This window comes from Chionomys nivalis, chromosome 9 (assembly GCF_950005125.1).
Source record: "Chionomys nivalis chromosome 9, mChiNiv1.1, whole genome shotgun sequence".
In the NCBI taxonomy this organism is placed as follows: Eukaryota; Metazoa; Chordata; class Mammalia; order Rodentia; family Cricetidae; genus Chionomys; species Chionomys nivalis.
In genome coordinates this window covers 12481375-12505698 of record NC_080094.1, presented here as the reverse complement: position 1 = coordinate 12505698, position 24324 = coordinate 12481375, and the positions used below count along the sequence as shown (strand labels likewise).

Sequence of the window (24324 nt, the reverse complement as noted above, 5' to 3'; positions counted from 1 at the left end):
CCAGGGGCCCAAATGTCCAGTGGGACTTCTGGTGAGGCTGAACGTACGCAGACATCTTTACTGTTGTTCTGAAATGTTAGTATGTAGGTGACTCCACATGGGAGTTTGTGTGATGAGAAAACAGCTGGATTCTTTTTCTGTCGTCTACATAGAGTCTCATGTGTTACCCAGGCTGCTCCCCAGTCCTCTTGTTTCAGCCTTCTTAGAAGCTGGGCCAGCCCCATGCTCTACCACACTCAGTTTATAGTTTGGATTCTTTGTTGTTTCTCGAGACAGAGTTTCTCTGTGCCTGTCCTGGAATTCACTTTGTAGACCAGGGTGGCCTGGAACTCATAGAGATTTACCTGCCTCTGCTTCCCAAGTGCTGGAATTAAAGGCGTGCACCACTCCTTACCATTTGCATTAAAGATTTTTTAAAAAATCATGTCTATCTATCCATGTGAATGTGTGCCATGTGTGACTGCAGTGTGGTTGGAGGCCAGTAGAAGACATTAGATCATCAGGAGCCAGAGTAAATGGTGCTTGGGAGCTGCCTGATACGGGTCCTGGGAACAACAAGACTCTGGTCCTATCAGGGAGAGCAACATCTGCTCGTAACCAGTGAGCCACCCCTTTAGTCTAGCCAGTGAGCCATCCCTCCAGTCCCTAGCTTGAATTTTTAAAGATTTTGCGTGTCTGATGAGTGTTTTGCCTACATGTGTGTTTGTGTATCACATGCATGCCCAAGGTCAGAAGAGGGCATCAGATCCTTGGAACTGGAGTTATGGATGACTGTGTGCCACCGTGTGGGTGCTGGGAACTAAACACGGGTCCATCAGAGAGTAACAAATGCTCTTAACTGCTAAGCTATCTCTCTGGCCCCAACTGTAGCTTGAATTCTTGATAATTTTTGACTGAGTTTTACCTGGCTTCTAAAAAAATAATTCAATTTATTTTCAAATTTTAATTTTTTTCTAAAAGTTAATGGAGTTTCTTGGAATAACGAGACCCAGAGACAAAAAAGCCGTACATTTAACTGTCGTATGTTGATGAAAACACATGATATTTTGGAAGACATGAATGCCAGTCCTGAAACTCGCCAGAGATATGAGACAATGCAGTGCTTTGCCCTGTCTCAGCCTCGAGCTATGCTGGAAGAAGGGGAAGGTAAGAGTCAGGGATGCTGGCCTGTCTTCTTGCTGATGTGTTCTTGCTCGCCACCTGCTGAAGAATCATATCTAAAAGTGTGTGTAACCCGACCTGATTACCTTTGTCACTTGTAGACTTGCAGTGCTGTATGATCTGTGTGGCACGCCGAGTGACTACGGGGGAAAGGACATTCCCATCAAGTCCTGAGAGCTTTATCACCAGGCATGACCTTTCAGGTAAAGCCAGCCCGTGTGCCTTCCCTGGAAACTGTTAAAGGAAGCGTTCTTACTGCTGTGTGTGCACGAGTGCATGCACTGTCAGAAGGAAACTCTTCTCGCGTGCATGGACTCACCTGCTCGGCTTTCAGCCGAGTCTGCTTATTATAGGACTATAAAAGAAGTTCACTAAAGACCTTGGCAGTTGAGTTGAATATAGTTGGCACCTAAAATTTCCCAAAATAAAAAGATTAAAAAAACAAAAACATGTGTAAAGGCACCTGCGCCCCCACCCCCCTCGTTTGTTTGTTTTTGTTTTTCCAGACAGGGTTTCTCTTTGTAGCCCTGGCTGTCCTGAAACTTGCTCCCTAGACCAGGCTGACCTCAAACTCAGAGATCTGTGGGCCTGTGCCGGGGCTAAAGGTGTGTGCCACTACCACCACCAGGCCAAATAGCACTTTCCGAAAACATTGATTTATGGGCCTGGAACGAAGGCCAGGTTAATCTCATCTACTTTTCCAGGGAATCCAATGTCCCTTTCTGGCCTCAAACATGACTTACATTCACACACACACACACACACACACACACACACACACACACACAATGAAAAAATTTAAAAACATGAAAGAAAAATCATTCACACATAGAGTACGTGTGCACATGATCCATAATGTGGCTGGGAGGTCAGGGGCAATGTAGAAGAGTTTGTGTTCTCCACCATGTAGGCCCTGGGTATCAGACTCGTATCATCAGGATTAGTGGCAGTGTGCCATCTCTCCCGCCCCCAAAATAGCACTTTGTGTGAGAATTTAATGTTTATTTTCCTGTAACTTCAAAGCCATTTATTATAGTGAAACAAGTTTTCAAAAATACATAGAATTTCTAATAATGAAGGTAATTTATTTTTATTTTATATGCAATTGTGTTTTGCCTAAATGATTGTCTGTGCACCACTGTGTGCCTGGTGACCCTGAGGCCAGAAGATGGCATTGGATCTCTAGGAACTGGGGTTATAATGTTTGTAAGCTGCCATATGGATGTTGGGAACCCAGCCCATCTCCCGTGAGAGCAACCAGTACTTTTAACCTCTCCGCCATCTCTCCAGCCTGGAGAGTAGTTCTTGCCATAAACATGAGGTTTGATTTTCTTACACTTGAAAAAAAATTATTTAAAAAAAAAGGCAGTGGAGCCCTTGCTGACCTGAAACTCCGATGTAGAACTCCTGCTTTGGTCTGCTTTTTGGCTCTAGGAATCCTGGATTAAAGACCTTGGTTATTGTTCCTTGCTGTCTACCTTAATTACTTTGTTATGGGTGTTTTGCCGGTGTGTAGAATGAAGTGTTGGATCCCCTGTGGCTGGAGTTACAGATGGCTGTGAACTGCCATGTGTGTGCTAGGAGTTGAACCTTGTCCTCTGCAAGAGCAGCCAGTGCTCTTAGTAACTTTCCAGAGCACCCCCTCCCATCTTTAAAGACTCACTGAACCTAATGCAGCTAGGCAGGCTGTCCAGCCTCCCATCTTCCTTTCTCTGCCTGCTTAGCTCTGAGATTACAAGTTTGTGCCACTCAACCTAGCTTTTTGTTCTGGGTGCTGAGAACTGAATGTGGATCTTCTTGGCACTTAAGTGACTGAGCTGTCTCCACATCCCAGGGGCATACATTTTTATTTGATCTTTTGGAATCAGTCCCTTCTTGAGCGTTTACTCTCGTTTTCTCTCTCTATTTGATCCATGAGTTGACAGTCTTTCTCCTCTAAATAGCTACATTAAATTTCTTTAAGCACTTTAGTGACTAGCATTCAAAAATCCATTTCATCCAAGACTTTCCTGACTACCTGTTCATTATAAAGGCGCATCAAGAACAGTGGCATGAGCCGGGCGGTGGTGGCGCACGCCTTTAATCCCAGCACTTGGGAGGCAGAGGCAGGCGGATCTCTGGGAGTTTGAGGCCAGCCTGGTCTACAAGAGCTAGTTCCGGGACAGGCACCAAAGCTATAGAGAAACCCTGCCTCGGAAAAAACAAAACAAAACAAAAAACAAAAACAAAGAACAGTGGCATGCTTCTTACTAGGAGCCGCGCCTAGAACCAGGTGGTGTGTGCTGTTCCAGTCCACAGCAAGACTTGTAGACTGCAGTCAGCTTCCTGCTGTGTGGTAAGGATAGTAGGCAGGGCTGAGATTCAACCCCTTTATCTCACAAGTGCTAGTCAGAGCTAAGCAGCAGTCAGTATTTGTGGGCAGGGTTGAAGTCTTTTGTTTTTATCTCTAATAGGAAAGGTTGTCAATATAGATACAAACTCACTTAGATCTTCCATGAGACCTGGCTTTGAAGATACCATCCGAAGGTGTATCCAGAGATTCTTCAGTCAGAATGATGGGCATTCATGGTCCCAGAAGCGTCACTATCAAGAAGGTAAAGGCATTTGAGTCGATGTTGGTGCTGCGGTGGATGATGCTGTAAAGTAGTCACTGTGTGGACAGCACTTGGCCTGCTGTGTGGTTGCGGGAGAGGGAATGATGATTGAGCATAGCTGTTCTTCACTTTTGTGCATGTCCATGCGACTTAACAAAGCTTTGTGCTCGAAACACGATTCTTTCCTGTTTCTGTACGCATTGGTCTAGTATCAGGTACCAGTGACAGTGTCCTTTTCCCCAATAGCTTATATCCACGGCCACGCTGAAACCCCAGTATATCGCTTCTCCTTGGCGGATGGAACTATTGTGAGTGCGCAGACGAAAAGCAAGCTTTTTCGAAATCCTGTAACCAATGATCGTCATGGCTTCGTCTCGACCCACTTTCTCCAGAGGTGAGGAAACTAACTGCACCCTCGTCCTCAGGACGCTTTGCTGCTGATGTGTAAAGGGAGAAAAAAGGCAGGCAAGTTGTTGGATTCCATGAGGTGAATTTAGATTCTTAGAAATGTTTTCTTCAAGGTTATATTTTTTATCTAAAAGTTAGTATTTTCCACTAAATAATTGCTTCCTGGGTAAGGCCAGGGTGTGGGGTGTGGAGGATGAGGAGGAGGGTGGTGGTGTGTTGGAGAATAGTGGATAGTGGATACCCGGTTCCAGAGACCACGGCTCTTAGAGCTGCTCAGTGTAACTCACTCATTTAAAACTGCTAGGGGTTAGGGCTGTAGCTCAGCTGGTAAAGCACCTGCCTTGCGGGAAGCCCTGGTTAGATTCCTAGCACAGCAGAAACTGGGTATGGTGGTGGTCTGTGATTCCTAGCACTTGGGAGGGGAAGGTGGGAAGGTAAGTTGAAGGAAATCTTTGGCTTTGTAGTGAGATTAAAGCTACCCTAGGCTGCATGGGATGCATCTCAAACAAACAACAACAACAAAACCCCCAAACAAATCCCCAGACTTAGGCCTGGTGGTATAGACCTGTAGTCCTAGCTTCATGGGAGGTTGAGGCAACAGGATCTCAGATTCTTTTTTTTTATTATTTTATTTTTATTTTTATTTATATGTATACAATGGTCTGCTTGCATGTGTCCCTGCAGACAGAAGTTGGCATCAGATCTAATTACCAGTGGTTGTGAACCACCATATGGTTGCTGGGATTTGAACTCAGGACCTCTGGAAGAGCAGTCAATGCTCTTAACCACTGAGCCATCTCTCCAGCCCTAGATCAGATTCTAACTGCGTTAATGAATGATTTCAAGTCCAGCCTGGGTAACTTAATGAGACCCTGTCTCAAAATAAAAAGTGGGTTTTGGGGGGGAAAAAAAAGGACAAGTAGGGGATAGAAAAATAGATTGCTCAGGTATTAATACTTACTCTTACAGAGGACCTGATTCATAGCATCCATATGGCAGCTCACAACTGTCTGTAACTCTAGTTCCCAGGGCCCGATGCCTTCTTCTGACCTCCACAGGCACTCGGCATGCATATGGTGAAAGGACACACATGCAGACAAAATACCAATGCACATAAAATTAAATAAATTTAGAAAGGAAGAAAGCAAGGCTTGACGCGGTGATCAGCACCCAGATTGGTACTGGAGTGACCAAGTGTGTGCTCCTGAGCACTTCCCTCCACTCCCTTCCCCTTTGCCTTTCCTTTCTGCTTTGCTGCAGTTTTTAAAGTCAAAACCTGATGTGTTTCTTTGCAGAGAACAGAATGGATATAGACCGAACCCAAATTCTGTAGGACAAGGCATCCGGCCTCCTGCAGCAGGGTGCACCATGAGTATGTCTCCCAATCAGAGCATACAGGCGATGGGCAGCAGGACCTATGGTGTGGCAGACCCCAACAATGTGGGGCAGATGGGCGGAGCTAGGTATGGGCCTTCCAGTAGCATAGCCTCGTTGACCCCAGGACAAAGCCTGCAGTCACCATCTTCCTACCAGAACAGCAGCTATGGGCTCAACATGAGCAGCCCCCCTCACGGCAGTCCTGGTCTTGGCCCCAACCAGCAGAACATCATGATTTCTCCTCGTAACCGCGGGAGCCCAAAGGTGGCCTCACAGCAGTTCTCTCCTGTTGCAGGTATCTGCAGTAGCATCTGCTTTGCTTGGGCTGTCTGCCCACGCCACTGACATTCTTTGTCATAGGAGCTTTGAAGTTGTTTTCTTAGCATGTCTGACTGTCTCCTGATTTTCTCCACATGCAGGTGTGCACTCTCCCATGGGATCTGCTGGCACTACAGGGAGTCACAGCTTTTCCAGCAGCTCCCTCAGTGCCTTGCAAGCCATCAGCGAGGGTGTGGGAACTTCTCTTTTATCTACTCTGTCTTCACCAGGCCCCAAATTGGACAACTCTCCCAATATGAGTGTAAATCAACCAAGTAAAGTGAGCAGGCAGGATTCTAAGAGCCCCCTAGGTTTATACTGTGACCAGAACCCAGTGGAGAGTTCAGTGTGTCAGTCAAATAACAGGGAGCACCCCAGTGACAAAGAAAGCAAGGAGACCAGTGGGGAAGGGTCGGAGACTCAAAGGGGTCCCATGGAAAGCAAAGGACACAAGAAACTGCTGCAGTTACTGACGTGCTCTTCTGATGACCGAGGCCATTCCTCTTTGACCAACTCCCCTCTGGATTCAAATTGCAAAGACTCTTCCATTAGTGTCACCAGTCCCTCTGGAGTGTCCTCCTCAACATCAGGAGCAGTATCTTCCACCTCCAACGTGCATGGGTCTCTGCTGCAAGAGAAACACAGGATTTTGCATAAGTTGTTGCAGAATGGCAACTCACCAGCGGAAGTCGCCAAGATCACTGCAGAAGCCACTGGAAAAGACACTACTACTAGTAGTACTGCTTCCTGTGGAGAAGGGACTGTCAGGCAGGAGCAGCAGAGTCCCAAGAAGAAGGAGAATAATGCCCTTCTCAGATACCTGTTGGACAGGGATGACCCCAGTGACTCCCTTGCAAAAGAGCTGCAGCCCCAAACGGATGGGGGTGACAGTAAACTGAGCCAGTGCAGCAGCTCCACCAATCCCAGCTCCAGCCAAGAGAAAGAGTCCAAAATTAAGACAGAGACGAGTGAGGAGGTAAGGTACCCTGCTCAACTCTTCATCTTGTTTCTTTTCTGTGTTATAAACAAGATTTGGCAATACCACCAGTAGTTTTAAATTTAAAGATAACTTTGAGCTTACATTTATTATAGTAACATTCGCTTTTAAAGAGTTATTTATTTATTTATTATGCAATGTTCTACGTTCAGGCCAGAGAGGATATCAGATCTCATTACACATGGTTGTGAGCCACCATGTGGTTGTTGGGAATTTAACTCAGGACCTCTGGAAGAGCAGCCGGTGCTCTTAACAACCGCTGAGCCATCTCTCCTGCCCCCTTTAGTAACGTTTATTATACAACTTTGAATTATCATAGGGTGAGTGTGAGAGTGTGTGAGAGTGTGTGAGTGTGTGAGAGAGTGTGTGTATGGGGGGTTGGTGCAGCATGCCACAGCATGCCTGTGACAGTCAGAGGGCAGTTTTCAGAATCTGTTCTCCTTCCATTGTGGGACTGGAGACTGAACTCAGGTTGTCAGTCAGGTATGAAGGCCAGCACCTTCACCTGCTGAGCCATCTTCCTGGCCTGATAAATAAGTTTGGAGAGGCCAGTTTGAAAATTTTGTCATGGAAGTGGTTATGTTGGAATGCGTAGCGTGGGTTGTTAAGGACACGATAGACATTATTAGGAAAGTTTTGATTTAGCAGCATAGTTTTCCCTCGAGTCAGAGTTCATGCATAGGAACACATTCTAAGTGTGCATCTCACTGACTTTGAGAAGGCACCCTTTAGGGAGAAGGAAAAGACTAGCACTTCCTAGGGCACGGGCTTTCCTCGTTGCATCTGCATACCTGTGAATGCCTCGTGAAATACCATGTACTGGTGCATTTTAGAAAAGTTATGTGTAGATGTAGGTTTTTGCCAGCTCTGAACCTTCCTCAGCAGCTGTGGTGGGAAAATAGTGTCAGAGCAAAGAGTGCTGCTTTGGAGTCCAGTGATTTATTTGAATGACTATCCGTGCAGTGAAGGCAGAGATGGGGTGAGGTTGTAGGAAAGCAGCCTTTGATCTGAACATTGTTATTACAGGTGTTCCCTGTGGATTTGTTAGGTTGATAACCCCCCCTCCCCCCCCACACACACTCACACAAGGTTTCTCTGTGTAACTGCTCTGGCTGTCCTGGAATTTGTTCTGTATCCCAGGCTGACCTGGAACTCACAGAGATCCACCTGCCTCTGCCTCCCGAGTGCTGGGATTAAAGGAGTGCGCCACCACCGCCCAACCTGGTTGATTTTGTTTTGAGAGAGGACCTCACTCTCACCACTAGAACTGTTCTCTCTCTTTTGCAGCAGAAGCTGTTGTGGTGGATGTGGTTTTTGAAGTATTATCTCAGGCTTAGAGTGAGGCAATTTATGTGATAGATTTGGTTTTTAGGGATTCTAAGATCAGATTCTGAAGATCTATAGCAGCCTGGTGCGTATCCTGGAATTGGAGTGCTGGGATTAAAAGTGTGAACCACATGCTTACGTCACTGCTGTGTTTTAGTGGGTTCCTGTTTGGTCATGTTTCTTTTGCTGATGCCTTGATAGCTGCATCTGGTATCCCATGCAGGATAATCTGAAAATATCATTTTCAGGTATCTGGAGACCTGGATAATCTAGATGCTATTCTTGGTGATTTGACTAGTTCTGAGTTTTACAACAATCCTGTATCGACAAATGGCAGCCATCCAGAGACCAAACAGCAGATGTTTGCAGGACCAAGTTCTCTGGGTAAGGAAGAACCAGAGTTTTTCTTTTTTGAGGGGTGAAGTTGGGTGGAAGGGTCACGACAGGGTCTTTCTGAGGAAGCCTAGGCTGGCTAGGGACTTAACGCTCTTAACTCCATGTCCCAAACACCCTGCTAGCTTTTGTTTAGAAGCTTGGCACAGTGGCATGTTCTATTACACCAAGACCAGGAATCAATAGCACCAAACTTAAGAACACAACCTCTTCCCTTTTGAGTTCTTACACTCATTGCTATTGTCTGTGTTAGTTCTTTTCCTGTCCCCGCTTCCTTTTTAAAAATTACATCTAATTTCATTTTGTGTGTGTGTGTATGTGTATGCATATGTAGATGCTCATATTACAAGGTATATGTGGTCAAAGTCAGCTTGTGGAAGCTGGTTCTCCCCTTCTATCATGTGGGTCCTGGGTGTGGGATGGAACTTAGGTCATCCAGCTTGGCAGCAGGTATCTTGGGTGCTAGCTGTCGCAATGTCCCTTTTTATCTTCCCCTTCTAATGTACCAGTAGCCATGATACTAGAGAATCCATATTTGTTCCCCAGGGAAGATGGTTTTTTTATATATGGAGAATTGGGTTAAAAGATGAAAATTGGATTAAATTCTTGTCATACCTGGTGCTTAAAGAATCTTGTTTAACTACGAGACTCTGACTCTTCTCTCTCTCTTCACGAATTCTTCCCTATTGTAGTATGTTTATTCATTATTAAGGGTGTGTTGCATGAGCTAAAGAATAATTTAGAGTCATGCTAATTATTTCTACCCTCTTCTTTCTCCCCCCACTTCTTTTCTTTATATTTTTTTCTGTCCTCCTCTTTCTGTCTTTGAGAAAGGGTATTTGTGTAGCCCTAGCCTTAAAATCATACCTAGAAGTCTCTGTCCCACCCCTCAGAATCTCACTGTTTTCAATTGTACTGTTTCCTAAACGGAAATGAACAGTCAGTCAAAGAGACTGGACAAAGAAAAAGGTTGGGAGAAAAATATACATTTATTACCTATTCGATTTGGAAGGCAGAATAACAGTTTACTTTTATTGTAAGATTCTGAGTCGAGAATACACATGTAAGTACACATGTGGAAGAGTCTCTAGGAATTAAAAACATGGATCCACTTTTCTCTCTCCATTTTCCTCCTTGCTTTGTGTTGCTGGGAATCTGCACACAGGGCTTCATGCATGCTAAACACGGGCCACTGAACCACACTGCTCAGCCTGGGACTTGGCACTGCGATATGGACATCATGCATGACCATATTAGGCTACAGCTGAGTGCCGGCACTAAGGCCAACATGCAGATTATTGTTTGTACTTTATTTGGAATTCGGGATTTTTTATTTCTTTTCTTTTTGGCATAACTTATTTTGTAAAATAAGATGGTAGTGTTTGTTTTTATGAGAAAGAGTTTTTGTGTGGGGCTTAGTGCTGTTTGTTTCTTGCGCTTGATTATTTAAATATTGAGTTAGTAAGGGCTATTAATGTGGTAAGTTTCTATGTTTTCAACAGGTTTGCGAAGTCCACAGCCTGTGCAGCCTGTGCAGCCTGTGCGTCCTCCGTATAACCGAGCTGTGTCTCTAGATAGCCCCGTTCCCATTAGCTCAGGCCCTCCAGTGAAGAATGTCAGTGCTTTCCCCGTGTTACCAAAACAGCCCACACTGACTGGGAATCCAAGGATGATGGAGAGTCAGGAGAATTACGGTGCCAATATGGGTAGGTTATTTCTAAGTGCAGTGATTTCCTTGAAGTACCTTTAAAATACAGAAAACATTTAAACATTGAAATCAAGTAATATCTTTAAAATATTATTATTAATATAATGTTTCTTTCATAGGTGTCTCTCCTTTGTTTTACGTTTTGATTATTTAAACTTTTAAATATTCCATTGGTTCAGGACTTCTATCTAACCAGTAATGAATGTGTGAGAGTAGTGGCTTCTAGATACTGTCTTTGTAGTTGGCCGGCCCTGCTCTAAGGATGACAGTGGTCTGTCCCAGCCACTGTTGTATATAATGGCTCTCCCTGTCCATGAAGACTTTGTTATGCTTTGGGTAAGACTTCATGAGTTCTACCTCTTTTAGGAGGACCAAACAGAAATGTTGCTGTGAATCAGACTTCTTCCTCAGGAGAGTGGGGCTTAGCTAACTCAAAGGCCAGCAGAATGGAACCTGTGGGATCAAGTCCCCTGGGAAGAGCAGGAGACTACGGTGTCGCTTTGCCAAGACCTGCCACGGGGGGCTCAGTGCCCACCTTGCCTCTTCGTTCTAATAGAATGCCAGGTGCAAGACCAATGTTGCAGCAGCAGCAGCAACAGCAGCAGCAGATGCTTCAAATGAGTAAGCTGTCCATTTCACTTAAAAAAAAAAAAAAGGAAAATGGAAAGTTTTATGGCAATTTTTGCTTTTGGGTTCTTGGAAAATTCATGCTCTTGTTTTGATTCCCCCAGGAACTGGTGAGATTCCCATGGGAATGGGGGTCAACCCCTATGGCCAAGCAGCACCATCTAACCAACCAGGCTCTTGGCCAGAGGGAATGCTGTCTATGGAACAAAATCCTCATGGGACTCAAAATAGGTATGGCTTTATATTGTGATGTGGGAATGTTTGCATTGGATTTAAGAGTCTGAACAGGAACAGTTCTGGAAGAGTCTGTGAGAAACATTGTAGTTGACTGTTTGCCATCTGCTGAGGCAGCAATCAGAGTCTCCTGGGAGGGGTGGAGGAGACAGAAGCACAGCTCAGCCTTCAAGCCTTCCAAAGGGGCCTTTCTGTGAAGCGAAGCCTTTCATAACAGTAATCTCCCAAGGGGCGGTGCACATGAGCAGCAGTTGGTAAAGACATGTTCTCACTGCTTTATAAGTGGTGTTCTGATACTGTGTCTCACCCAGTTCTTCTGAAAATTAATTTTACAAGTTTTATTTACTTTTTTTAAAAGTATGTATGGCTATTTTTGCCTTCATGTGTCCGTGCATCCTGTATGTGCAGTGCACATGGAGGCCAGAAGAGGGCATCATCCCGCACCTGGAGTCACACATTGTTCTGAGCCTCCATATGGGTACTGGGAACTGAACCCATAACTGCTAAGCCATCTCTCCAGCTCCTGAAATTAAATTTCTGCTTTTTTTTTTTTTTTGAGACTGGACTGACACAATTTTCTTAAAAAGAAGATGTGAGCAAGAGATGTTGCTTAGTGGTAGGTAGTTTATTAAACAAATTGAAAATAAAACTCACAATCTTTTCTTTCCTTTAAAAAAAAAATTAAAAGAAGGTGCAGTAGTCCTTACCACAGGAGGCTGCTCCCATCCTTACCACAGGAGGCAGTGGCAGGCGGATCTCTGAGTTTGAGGCCAGCCTGGTCTACAGAGTGAATTCCAGGACAGCCATGGTTGTTATTAATACAGAGGAATCCTGTCTTGAATTGCCCACCCATACGTATTTTATAGTGGATATTTTTACTTTGATGTTAATGTGAGCATTGTATAAACCTCAGCATTTAGCACTAAACAGGAGAGATTGATGGATGTGAGTTTGGACTAAGGAATTTAGCAAGACTCTCAGAAAAGTTAAGCCTGAACAAAAACAACAATAACAAAGGAGCACTATTAAAACTCTTTTGCTTTTTTTTTTTTTTTTTTGTGGTCCTGGGTGTGGAATGCAGGCTCTCATCAACCCCAGTCCAGCGTCATTAAAGCTGACTCAAGTCTTTCTCTAGGCCTCTTCTTAGAAATTCTCTGGATGATCTGCTTGGACCGCCTTCTAACCCAGAAGGCCAGAGTGATGAAAGAGCCCTGCTGGACCAACTGCACACACTCCTGAGCAACACAGATGCCACAGGCCTGGAGGAAATTGACAGGGCCCTGGGCATCCCTGAGCTTGTGAATCAGGTGAGCGGCCGTTAATGTGGAAATGGGAGAGTTGCCAATAAGTATGTTTGCATTTGCATATTCATGAAGACAAACATAGGCTTAGAACAGGACTCTGTTTACCTTTGTATCCCTTGTGAGAAAGTGTGCATATTTGTATCTTGTTTTCCTATGGTCAGAGAAAAGATCTAATGAAATTATAACTGATTTTTAAGATGCTGCTTAATTTTTTTTAGTTTAACTTCATTTTAAAAATATTATTTTATGTTTATGGGTGTTTGCCTGCATGCATATCTGTGCACCATGTATGTGCACATCCAGAAGGCCAGAAGGGGTTGTGGGTTTTTTTTTTCTTTTTTTTTACAAACCAATCCCAGTTTTCCCTCCCTCCTCTCCTCCTGCTCCCCTCATCTTGTCCCCACCCCACCCCCCATCTGTTCCTCAGACAGGGTAAGGCTTCCCTTGGGAAGTCAACTAAGTCTGTCCCATCATCTTGAGGCAGGACCAAGCCAACCCCCTACCCCTACCCCATGCTGAGCAAGGTATCTCTCCATAGAGAATTGGCTTCACAAAGCCAGTTCCTGCACTAGGGTTAGATCCTGGTCCCACTGCCACACACTGCCCAAGCCCCACCATTGTCCTCTGCCTTCACAGGGCCTAGTTCATCCAGTTCTATGCAGGCTCCTCAGTTGTCAGTTTGGAGTGTCAGCTGATTCTATGGGTTTCCCCTTCCTGGTCTTGATCCCTTTGTTCATATTATCACTCCTCCCTCATTTCAGTTGTTCTACAGGATCTCGGCCCAGTGTTTAGTTGTGGATCTCTAGATCAGCTTCTATCAGTTTCTGGATGAGGGTTCTATGATGTCAATTAAGATAGTCCTCAATCTGATCACAGGGGAAGGCCAGTTAAGGTACCCTCTCTACTACTGCTTAGATTCTTAGCTGGGGCTATTCTCGTGGATTCCTAGAAATTTCCCTAATGCCAGGTTTCTTGTTAACCCCGTAATGGCTTCTTCTATCAAGATATGTCTTTCCGATTTCTCACTCTCTATCCTTACCCCAGCTCGGCCCTCCCGATCCCTCTTGTTCTCCCCTCTCCAGAAGAGGGTTTTGTATTCCTTGGAACTGTTATAGACAGCTGTGAGCCAACATATGGGTACTGGGAACAAACCCTGATAGTTTAGAAGAAGAGCTGTTCTAGCACTTGGGAGGCAGAGGCTGGCAGATCTTTGTGAGTTCGAGGCCAGTCTGGTCTACAGAGCGAGTTCCAGGCCAGCCAGAGCTGTTGTTACACAGAGAAACCCTGTCTCGAAAAACCAAAATACAAACAAACAAACAAATAAGGAGGGTATTGGATCACTTGGCTGGATTTAAAGATGGTTATGAGCTGAAATGTGGGTTCTGGGAACTGAACCCGGGCCCTCTTCAAGAGCAGCAAGTGCTCTTAGCGTGAGCCCCTCTCCAGCCCCACCAAATGCTGTTTCCTTTCATAATTTTAGTATGTAGCTGATGGGTTAGGTGTGCAGAGGAGGCAGGCTGTCCGCACTTGTGGTTTAAATGACATCTACAGAGGCAAATCAGCATCAGCTTCTCTTCTGTTTATATATCCGTCTCATGGAAATATGCTCTCAGGATTGTATTTTTGTTTTTCAAGACAGGATTTCTCTGTGTAGTCCTCTGGCTATTCTTAACCAGGCTATTCTTAAACTCAGATTCACTTGCTTCTACCTCCCCAGTGCTGGGATTAAAGGCATGGGCCATTACTACCAACATTGCAAATATTTTGAAATATTTGCTGCAATGTCCAGGTCTTTTTTTAAAATAATAAATGAAGAGTGGGGCTTCTGTTGTTGGCAGGGAGATAGACATACATATGTAAGGAATTGTGTGGGAATGTGTATTTGTGTTTGCCACATGCAAATAAGTACCCATAGAAGCCTGAAGAGGGTATTGGATCTCCTAAAGCTAGAGTTACAGCAGTTGTCAGCCACTTGATGTGGGTGCTAGGAATTGAACTTAAGTCCTTTACAAGAGCAAACAGTGATCTTAACCATGGAGTCATTTCTCTAGCCCCTTTCATACAATTTTCAAAGGGATTTGTGGAAATACTGAGCAGTTCTCATGCCAGTTAGAGATGTCAGTGACACCTGACCCTGAAGAACAGCTGACTTTGGTGGTGGTGGTAGGATGGTGTGTGTGTGTGTGTGTGTGTGTGTGTGAGAGAGAGAGAGAGAGAGAGAGAGAGAGAGAGAGAGAGAGAGAGAGAGAGAGAGAGAGGAGCGCGCTGCATGTCAGGGTGACACCTGACCCTGGTGCCAAAGAGCATGTCCTATTCCTTCCCACTTTCCGGCTATAGGTCTGTATCTAAAAATCTGATAAATGTACCAAATGAAGTGGTGCTCACCTTCAGACCCAGCACTCTGGGAGACAGAAGCTGGAAGATCTGAGTTGAAGGCCAGCCTGGTGTATATAGCAAGTTCCAGGCAATCCAGACCCTATCTCAAAAACCCAAACAATAAAAACAAATTCTGACAGATAGAAAGAATAAAACACAAAACAAAAACCAACAGTTTAAAACCCTCTACGAGCAGCATGGGGGGGGGCATTGTTAATAACTGTGGACATATATTTTTAGGTTTAAAATGGTATGTGTATAAACATCCATGAGTGTGTGTACATGCTTACAAGGGTGTCAGTGAAAGTCACCATCATTGTCAGTTGTCAGAGGCCTCACTATGTGGTCTTTGCTGTGTATACCAGGCCACCCTTCAGCCTTTGTATGATCTGTAGATGTAATTTCCTGTCACAGTGGCTGCTCTCCAGCCAGCACTCAGCTGATGAGAGTGTGCATCCTTAAGAGATTGTGAGTGACCCAGGGGATACGAACCTGGTGTCCCAGCTGCTTTGGAAGCAAGTCAAGAAAAATTACATGATTCCAGGAGTTAAAGGCCAGGTAGCATGTTATTCTCACTAAATGAGACTAAAAGACTGTTCTCACTAAAAGACCATGACCCAAATTCTTTGGTCAAATTAAGCAAGCTTTATTTTCTGTCAGACAGGGCTAGCTCCCTAAAGTGGGGTTTGAGAAAATTGCACTGAACATGGGAGAATATGGGGTTTATATTAACCCCAAACTGCAAGGCTTGGGGGTTTTCAAGGATTTTTGAGTTATGTAGAAACTTGGCAGAACATCTTCTCAGGGCGGAGGTCAGGGTATAGGCGTGGAATGTGAAATTCCAGAAAATAGGTCAAGACATAGTCAAACCCCCCACGTCTTACAGAAAACAGGAATGAACTTATTTTGACCTTGTAAAAGATGGCTTTTAATCTCAAGATGGAGTCTGGCTGGTCTGTCACGTTAGGACTTTGTCTCAGAAAGGAAGGTGGCAGTAAGGTTTTTCTAGATGAATGGTGTCTGTTCTTCTCTCTCAGCTCCACTGTGTTGTGTGGCTTAGGCAGATGACCACAAACAACAGGGTATGATTATTTTAAAGAATATTTACTATTATGATAGCCAAAAATACTGTTTCCTCACTGTATTTCTTTGCAAGTTTGTTGGCCATTCATTTATGTTTTTGTAGTCGTCCCCCCCCCCCCCCCCCGGCATCTCTGTGTAGCCCTGGCATCATGAAACTCACACAGTAGACCAGGCTGGCTCAAACTTACAGAGATCCCACTGCCTCTGCCTCCCAAGTACTGGGATTAAAGAGTATGTGCTACTACCGCCCAGCTGTTTTTGTAGTTTTCTAAGGGAGTTTAAATGACATGATGGCTCAGACTGTGCTGTTTGATTTCACAGAGGTGTAGAACTCATGCCCATTTGTTTCCAGGCTGTCCACATTCAGTGTGACACCCCTACATGCTGGGAGCAAATATTGCCAGTGATTTGTCACTCCTTTGTTGTGGTGGCTTGGTTTTAGTTTTGTTTTCAGTTTAAGAATGTTGCTGGGCATGGTGATGTCCACCTTTAATTCCAGCACTTGAGGAGGTCAAGGGAGGCCAGTCCAGGGCTACACAGAGAAACCCTGTCCTAAAAAACAAAACAACCACCCACGACAGACAAAAAAACAAAAAACATCTCAGCAGATTCTCCAGATTTATAACAGTAACCAGAAGCTAAGTTGTTAACTGGTAAGCATTTAAACGGTAGCATCTAATCCATCTATAAAGCTAGCCATAGATGACAAGTGACAAGAAGACGAGCTAGTCCATAGAATACTGTTCTGTCGGGCTGGCCTAAGCTGATAACCCGAGAGTTAGATTCCTGGAACTCACATGAAGATCCAGATGAAATTGGAGGCGGAGAACCAACTCCACACGCTGTCCTCTGACCTCCACATGTGCGCTGTGCTGCACACACAGCAGCAGTAAAGGTGAAGTGAGAGTGTTCTGTAAATAGTCAAGATAACAGGTGTTCACAGTATGATGCCTGTGATCAGGTAGAACAGAGTCTAAACGTGAAATGTGGAAGTGGTCAGGAGAGACTGTCTAGGAGAGTGCCCGTGGCCCTTGACAGAGGGGCAGGCAGAGGCTGGACAGTGGAGTCTTGAATGCCAGCTAATTCCTGTTTTTATTATATATATCAGTGGGTTAGGTAAATTCTCAGAACCTTCTAAATTCTTTACATTCATTTTAGTAGAGTGGGCACGAGAAAGAAGGTTAATGCATAGTCAATATATCATGTCCAATGTAACATACAGCGGGCAGTGGTGGTGCACATCTTTAATTCCAGCACTCAAGAGAGGCAGGGGCAGGCAGATATTTGTGCCAGCCTGGTCTACAAAATGAGTTCCATGGGGCTGGAGAGATGGCTCAGAGGATAAGAGCACTGGCAGCTCTTACAGAGGTCCTCAGTTCAATTCCCAGCAACCACATGGTGGCTCACAACCATCTGTAATGAGATCTGTCACCCTCTTCTGGCCTGCAGGCATACATGGGGGCAGAATGTTGTATACATAATAAATAAAGAAATCTTTAAAAAAAAAAAATGAGTTCCAGTACAAGCCAGGGATGTTATACAATGAAACCCTGTCTTGAAAAAGCAAACAAAAAGATGTCTGTGTCTGAAGAGTGGGGTTGGAGTGACAGACAGGACAGTAGAAGCGTGGATGCCAGTTGCTGCAGTAATTCTTAGGAGTCTTGGGAAAGGTCGTGGGAATGGAACACAGAGAATGGAAGGATATAAACAGCGAGGAGGAACCCCAGGAAGACCAGGTGAATGTGTATACCAGTACATACACTTGGAAGGAAGGAGTTCTGGGGAGCTGTGCACATGATACAGGGGAGACTCGAGAAAAGGGAGTTTTCTTTTCTTGTGGGGAAGTGGGGCAGTCATAAAGCTTGATTTCTGTTACTGCATACTAAGTTTGAGATGCTGGGGACACCCAGATAAAGAAAGGTATTAAGGATTTATTTGCATAAGTCAAATGAGTTCAGAGATATTTGGGGTTGAAAGCATAATCGGATAGCTAGTTATCCTCCGTGTCTGAGAGCACCCACAGGAAATATAGCAAGAGAAGAGGAAAACCTGAGACTAAACCCCAGTATACTCTTGAGACTCATCCAAGCAAGGGAAGGCTAGAGCAGGAGGACGCGGATGGTGGTGGGGGTGGCACAGTGGAGTTACAGGACAAGATTTAATAAGGCTGCCCACTGTGTTCTTGGCCTTTTGTGCCTAGGAGAAGGTAAAGGTGTACAGTGCACCTGACAGATTATTTACCCCTTCAGAACATGCCATTTCAGGTTGAGGTGTGTGTGTGTGTGACCATTGCATGTAGAGAACTGATGCCTGATCCTAACATTGAGCACTTGAGGAATAGTGCTGGGAGTGCATTCCAGAGACGAGAAGTGGTTTTTCCCCTATTTTACCTATTAGTACATAAATTACCTCTTCCTAGTCATGAATTTTGCGAGAATTTATTTAAATTAAAAGGACATATTTGTAGTTTTATTACATTTTATTTAATTTTGTGCGTGTGGGCTCATGTCCATGTATCTGTCCATGCATATACACACTATGTTACACACATGGAAGTCAGAGAACAGCCTGTGGAGTCAGGCCTATCCTATCATGTAGGTTTTGGAAACAAAACTTGGCCTTTGCTACTCAACCATTTCACCAGCCCAAAAACCTTTAAACATTTTATGTGTGTACATGCACTTAAGCCATGCCATGCATGTGGCATGTGGGTCCTGTTGATAGAGGTTTCTGTCCTGCCCAGTCCTGCAGCCGTTCATCCCAAAGAATCACACAAAGGTCTATATTAATTATAAACTGGTTGGCCTATTAGCTTAGGCTTCTTATTCTTATAACTTACCTTAACCCATAGTTCTTGTCTGTGTTAGCCACATGACTTGGTACCTTTTATCAGCAAGTCATTCTCATCTTGCTTCTTCTATGTCTGGGTGGCAACTGCAGACTGAACCTTTCCCCTTCCCAGAAGTCTCCTGTTCTGGTTGCCCTGCCTGTACTTCCTGGCTGGCTACTGGCCAATCAGCATTTTATTAAACCAGTACAACTGACAAAACTTTACAGGGTACAAGACCATTTGTCCCACAGCAGAGTCCAGAGGGCAATGTTTGGGAGTCTGAAAGTTCTTGCAGTGTGGGAGCCAGGGATTGAACTCAGTCTGTCAGGCTTGGCAGCAGGCACCTTGCCTTGTTGGGTCACCTGGATAGCCCGTAATTTACTTAATCAGTTCTGCTATAGACAGTTATTTGCTACTAAAAATTAAGATAATATGCTGATTTCCTTTTATTGAAAATGTGTGAAAACTAGGAAATCTAATTATCTACATTTGCTATTTACATTTCAACCAAATTCTCCTGCATTTTCTTCCATCCCTTCCAGTTGTGGTTGTCCTATGCTGCAGATGAGTTCTGGACCACTCAGGAGCACACAAGACTTACTGGGCCTCTTTTGAGTCCAGCCAAGTAAAAGTATATAGAAGTCATTCCTAAGCACGCATATCACACAGCTTCCCTGTAGAATATTGTTGAGAAGGTAGGAGGGGATCTCCCAACCCCCCCCTTCACCGCACAAAATCAGCAAGAGGAAAAGGACATTGCAGAATTCATTTGCTAGTTTGTTCTAGCATAGAGTTGGGACAACATTACTTACTCGCCATTGCCAGTAGGGAGAGCAGTGGAAGACAGCTGAAGGGACTCTGGTTAAAATTACTCCCTAGCGTAGCGTTCTCAGAAGACTCCACTTGGGACCATTCAGTTCTTGCTTCTCTCTGATCATATGTGGCTGATCCCCTCTTTCTGTCTGCTGTTTTGTCTGCTATTCTCTCTCAGCTGATGGTGTCTGTTCCTGTTCCTTTCCACATACAGGGAAAGCCACCTCTGCTCTCCCAGAAGGTCCTTGTACTGGGAAGGAAGCTTGGTACTAGGAATAAGAACAAAGGTGTGAAGGTCTCTTATTCATGTTTCTGGAATGAACCTACTTCAGTCCTTAGTGTCTGGATGGGATTTCTTAGTGTAACTGAAAAGATTTGGGGATGGAGTCATGGTTGGATGCTAAGCACTTGTGATTGCTTTGCCTCAAACACTTGTTTCAAAGTAGCCCAGAAAAAGTTGTGTAGATTGAGGTCCAGCATGGTGGCTCACACCTTTAATCCCAGCTCTTCTGAGGCAGAAGCAGGGGGATCTCAAGAGTTTGAGGCCAGACTGGCTGACAGTGAGTTCCAGGACAGCCAGGGCTACACAGAGAAACCCTGTCTTGAAAAAATGAAAACAAAGCAAACAAGTTGTGTAGTCCTAAAGACACCGAAGCCCAGAATCCAAGATTGGTGGTGTGATAAGTCAGCGTGAGGACGTGTTGCCTACTGTGATTTTGATGCATTGTCTGCTTGGTTTGAGAGGTGTGGTTTACTGGTTGTGGGCAAATAGTATTTCTTCAGCTATTGACTATACTATAGCCACTGGAAAGGCTGAGTATATGTGTCTGCTCTGTGCTGGGACTCAGCTCCCAACAGAGAGGGACTTCAGACCTGTCCTGTGGAACTTCAGGCCTGAACCTCGATTGGCTTCTGGATTCTGAGCCATTACTGCTCACATGTATTGACTTTACTTTTTTTTTTTTTTTTCAAAACCTTGTTTGGGATGTTTGCTTTTGGTTGCTTTCTCAGATGTAACTCACTATTCATTTGTGTTTGATGTTTAAGGGGCAAGCTTTGGAAGCCAAACAAGATATTTTTCAAGGTCAAGAAGCAGCAGTGATGATGGATCAGAAGGCAGCAGTGTATGGACAGACGTACCCAGCCCAGGGTCCTCCAATGCAAGGAGGCTTTAACCTCCAGGGACAGTCACCATCTTTTAACTCTATGATGAATCAGATTAGCCAGCAAGGCAGCTTTCCTCTCCAAGGGATGCACCCCAGAGCCAGCCTCGTGAGACCAAGGACAAACACCCCCAAGCAGCTGAGAATGCAGCTTCAGCAGAGGCTGCAGGGCCAGCAGGTGAGCCAGCTGTGTGCTTGCCCAGGCTCTTAGTGGCTTTCAGGCTATGTTCTCCAGAGCTCTTATCACCGGCTTTCCACTCTTTGCTAACCTAAGGAATTCCTTTTGCTTTTACTTCTGTTCTAGATTTATTTTGTATGTGTAGATGGCTCCTTGTTGAGGGGTGTGTGTTAAAATTGGGTATCTTTTTGTATATTCTATATTCTGTGGTATAACATTAGCAGTGACAGAATGGCTCAGTGTGTAAAAGTGCTCCATGCAAGCCAGGCAACCTAGCTTAGTCCTTACTTTCTGCTTAGTGTACACCTCTAATCCAGCGCTTGGGAGGCAGAAGCAGGCAGAGCCCTGTGAGTTCTTCAGGCCAGCCTGGTCTACACAGTAAGTACTAGGCCAGCTAGGGCTACACAGTGAACCCTGTTTCAAACAGAACAGAACATAGCAGGTTAAAATGTCAGAAACGATTTCCCCAGAAGGAACAGCATGTCTTGTCAGCCCCTGGAAGGCATTTTCTTAGTATGATGACCAAATACTTAAATCTTGATTTTAAGCTTTTTAGTTTATATAGACAGAACCATGTTAATCCCAAACTGACTTCGAATTTGTAATCCTCCTACCTTAACCTCTCATACTGAGATTGCAGGTGTGTGCTACCACTGTTGATTTCAGCATTTTAACGGCAACTGCTTTTTGATATTTTTTTAAAGCTTTTAGTACTTTAGTGCTGGGACATTCTCAGCAGTTAAGAACATGTATTGCTTTTGCAATGGACCTATGTTTGGTTCCTGGTACCCACATTGGGTAACTCTCAGTCTAATTCTAGCTTAGGGATTTATGTCTTCTTCTGATCTCTGAAAAATCTCACTCATGCATATACACCCACATGCAGACATACTTAAATAAGAATAAATATTTTAAAAAGAATATTCCAACTAGAACTTCCATTTCTTCCTGTTTCCTTAATCCCTAATTTTTTTTTTTTTTTTTTACAATTCCCAGTTGTTTTAAAACAATTGTTTCAAAACATAACTGGCTGCAGAACTGTAAGTGCAGATAAGTGTGCTTATTACATCTGGTGGCACTAGACCTTGAGTAGATAAGTGGCTGAGCTGAGACCAGTGGGCCGGAGCCAGGGTACAGTTGTTCCTGAAGTGGGTTTCCCCTACTAAATGCTCACTAGTATCTGGTCAAGTTGGTTGTTCTTTGATTGTCTGGACGAGGCCTGGAGAAACCTGACACGGTCCCTTGAGCTCCTGTCACAGTGCTGCTCCAGCTCACACTGCTAGCTCTTTGGCTTTTGCCCCAGGGCCGAACAAGCTTTCCACACTCAGGCAAGGAATTGTCAGCATTTCTCATCTATTTACTTCATTTTTAATAATGTGTGTGCACACGCGTGTGTGCGTAAAAACATACATGTGCCTGTGGAGGCCAGAGGTGTGGAATCCCTGGAGCTGGAGGTAGCAGCGACTGCGAACCACCATGTCGGTGCTGTGAAAGGAGCCTGGCCATTCCCCAGGGTGGACAGTGCGTGCTCTGAGCTGCTGACTGTATCTCTTCTGCAGAGTGCAAACAAACCAGTTGAGTTTAGATGTGGCTGGCTTCCCAGCTCAGTGTGTTTGGAGAGATCATCTCACCGGGTGGTGCTAAAAGTTGGTAAAGCTGATTGGGGCTCATTAACACTTGACCCTACTAACTTCTCTCTGTTCAGTTTTTGAATCAGAGCCGGCAGGCACTTGAGATGAAAATGGAAAACCCTACTGGTGGTGCTGCTGTGATGAGGCCCATGATGCAGCCCCAGGTAAGTTCCTGGCCGAGGGTGGGCCCCTCCACAGTCCATTATAGGGGTGGCTTCTGCCTAGTCTTCAGTCCATGATAAATGAGAATTATCTGAAGTTCGTGTAGGAATTGGTTCCATATACTTTTTCTTTTTTAGAAAAAGTTATTTATTTTTTATTATTATTATTATTATTTTTTTTTTTGTTTTTCGAGACAGGGTTTCTCTGTGGCTTTGGAGCCTGTCCTGGAACTACTCTGTAGACCAGGCTGGTCTCGAACTCACAGAGATCCGCCTGCCTCTGCCTCCCAAGTGCTGGGATTAAAGGCGTGCGCCACCACCCCCGGCCGAAAAAGTTATTTTCTGTTTATGAGTATGTTCCCTTCATGGCTGTGCATCATGTGCATGCCCAATGCCTTTGGCGGCCAGAAGAGGATGTGACATCTCCTGGGACTGGAATTACAGGTGGTTGTGAGTGGTCATGTGGGTGCTGGGAATTGAACCCAGGTCCTTGGAAGAACAGCCAGTGCTCTTAGCTTCTAAGCCAAATCGCTAGCCCCTATACTTACTCTCCTTTGTTAGTAGTCAGGGATTGGGGAGAAGGGATTCCTTCATTAAAATCACCAGTAAAATCACCCAGATTGAGTCCCTTTGTGATGAGTTGCTATATTGTAAGATAACCACTGGGCTTTTTGTGAATGTGTAAACGCTTCTGATCCTAGATAGTGAGGATGTGCTTACTGGGCAGCATTTAGAAGCCACAGTTATAATGAGATATTTTTGATAATTTTCTTATTCCTTTAATTACAGAGAAGACACTGGGTGCCTTTTCTCTGACAGTTCATGTATCGAGTGGCACTGTGTGAAACTGACTGGTTCTCTTGTATGGTCTCGCAGCAGGCTTTCTTTAATGCTCAGATGGCTGCCCAGCAAAAACGAGAGCTGATGAACCATCACCTGCAGCAGCAGAGAATGGCAATGATGATGTCACAGCCACAGCCTCAGGCCTTCAGCCCACCTCCCAATGTCACTGCTTCCCCTAGCATGGATGGGGTTTTGGCAGGATCAGCAATGCCACAAGCCCCCCCGCAGCAGTTTCCATATCCAACAAATTATGGTAAACCTGGCATTTTGTGCCTTTTCCAAAGTAACGCTACCGAGGTTACAAACTCCACCGGGTCTGTTGTGTTTGAAAATAGACTACTGTTAACTCCATCTTCTGAGGAGACAGAGCTGCTGCGTATAGTGACGAATAGAGCGAGTGTGTTCTCCAGCACCCCTCCATCATGTCCCAGGGAAGAATGCTGTGTCATCTCTGGACAGTCTTACTATGAGGACAGAGCCCATATGTGGGCTTCAGTTTCTTCTCAGCGACTTGAGTGCCTACCATTATACTAAGCACGCTGTGCTTCAGTCCTGCCTTTGGGAGAGACTGGGATAAAGGGGTCCTATAGGGAGAGTACCGGTTCCAGTGTGCGGCCCTGCCCTCTGGGAAGGAGTCTGTCTCATAGGAGGTCATGAAGCAGATGACATCTTTTATTTATTTATTTTTTTACTAAACCCATGACTTTGTCATCTTAGTGAGAAGCAAGACCACCCAGAGCAGCTACTTGTAGCTGTGTCCCTTCTTCACCATCCTCTGCCACCCACAGTGATTCTAGGA

General features: G+C 44.8%; 1 protein-coding gene across 3 annotated transcripts in view; it reads left to right on the top strand.

Moving 5' to 3' along the window:
- Ncoa3 (nuclear receptor coactivator 3) overlaps window positions 1–24324 on the top strand; it is an 83865-nt gene that overhangs the window by 55421 nt on the left and 4120 nt on the right. For 2 of the 3 annotated variants that reach the window (XM_057780447.1, XM_057780446.1), the window contains 14 exons: window positions 961–1146; window positions 1263–1364; window positions 3615–3755; window positions 4002–4149; window positions 5459–5835; window positions 5960–6834; window positions 8430–8565; window positions 10077–10280; window positions 10649–10903; window positions 11014–11140; window positions 12279–12450; window positions 20597–20890; window positions 22596–22685; window positions 23559–23778. In XM_057780447.1, coding sequence (XP_057636430.1) covers window positions 961–1146; window positions 1263–1364; window positions 3615–3755; window positions 4002–4149; window positions 5459–5835; window positions 5960–6834; window positions 8430–8565; window positions 10077–10280; window positions 10649–10903; window positions 11014–11140; window positions 12279–12450; window positions 20597–20890; window positions 22596–22685; window positions 23559–23778 — 3327 coding nt within the window. The remainder of the gene's footprint in view (window positions 1–960; window positions 1147–1262; window positions 1365–3614; window positions 3756–4001; window positions 4150–5458; window positions 5836–5959; window positions 6835–8429; window positions 8566–10076; window positions 10281–10648; window positions 10904–11013; window positions 11141–12278; window positions 12451–20596; window positions 20891–22595; window positions 22686–23558; window positions 23779–24324) is intronic. The other variant, XM_057780448.1, reaches the window with a different exon arrangement.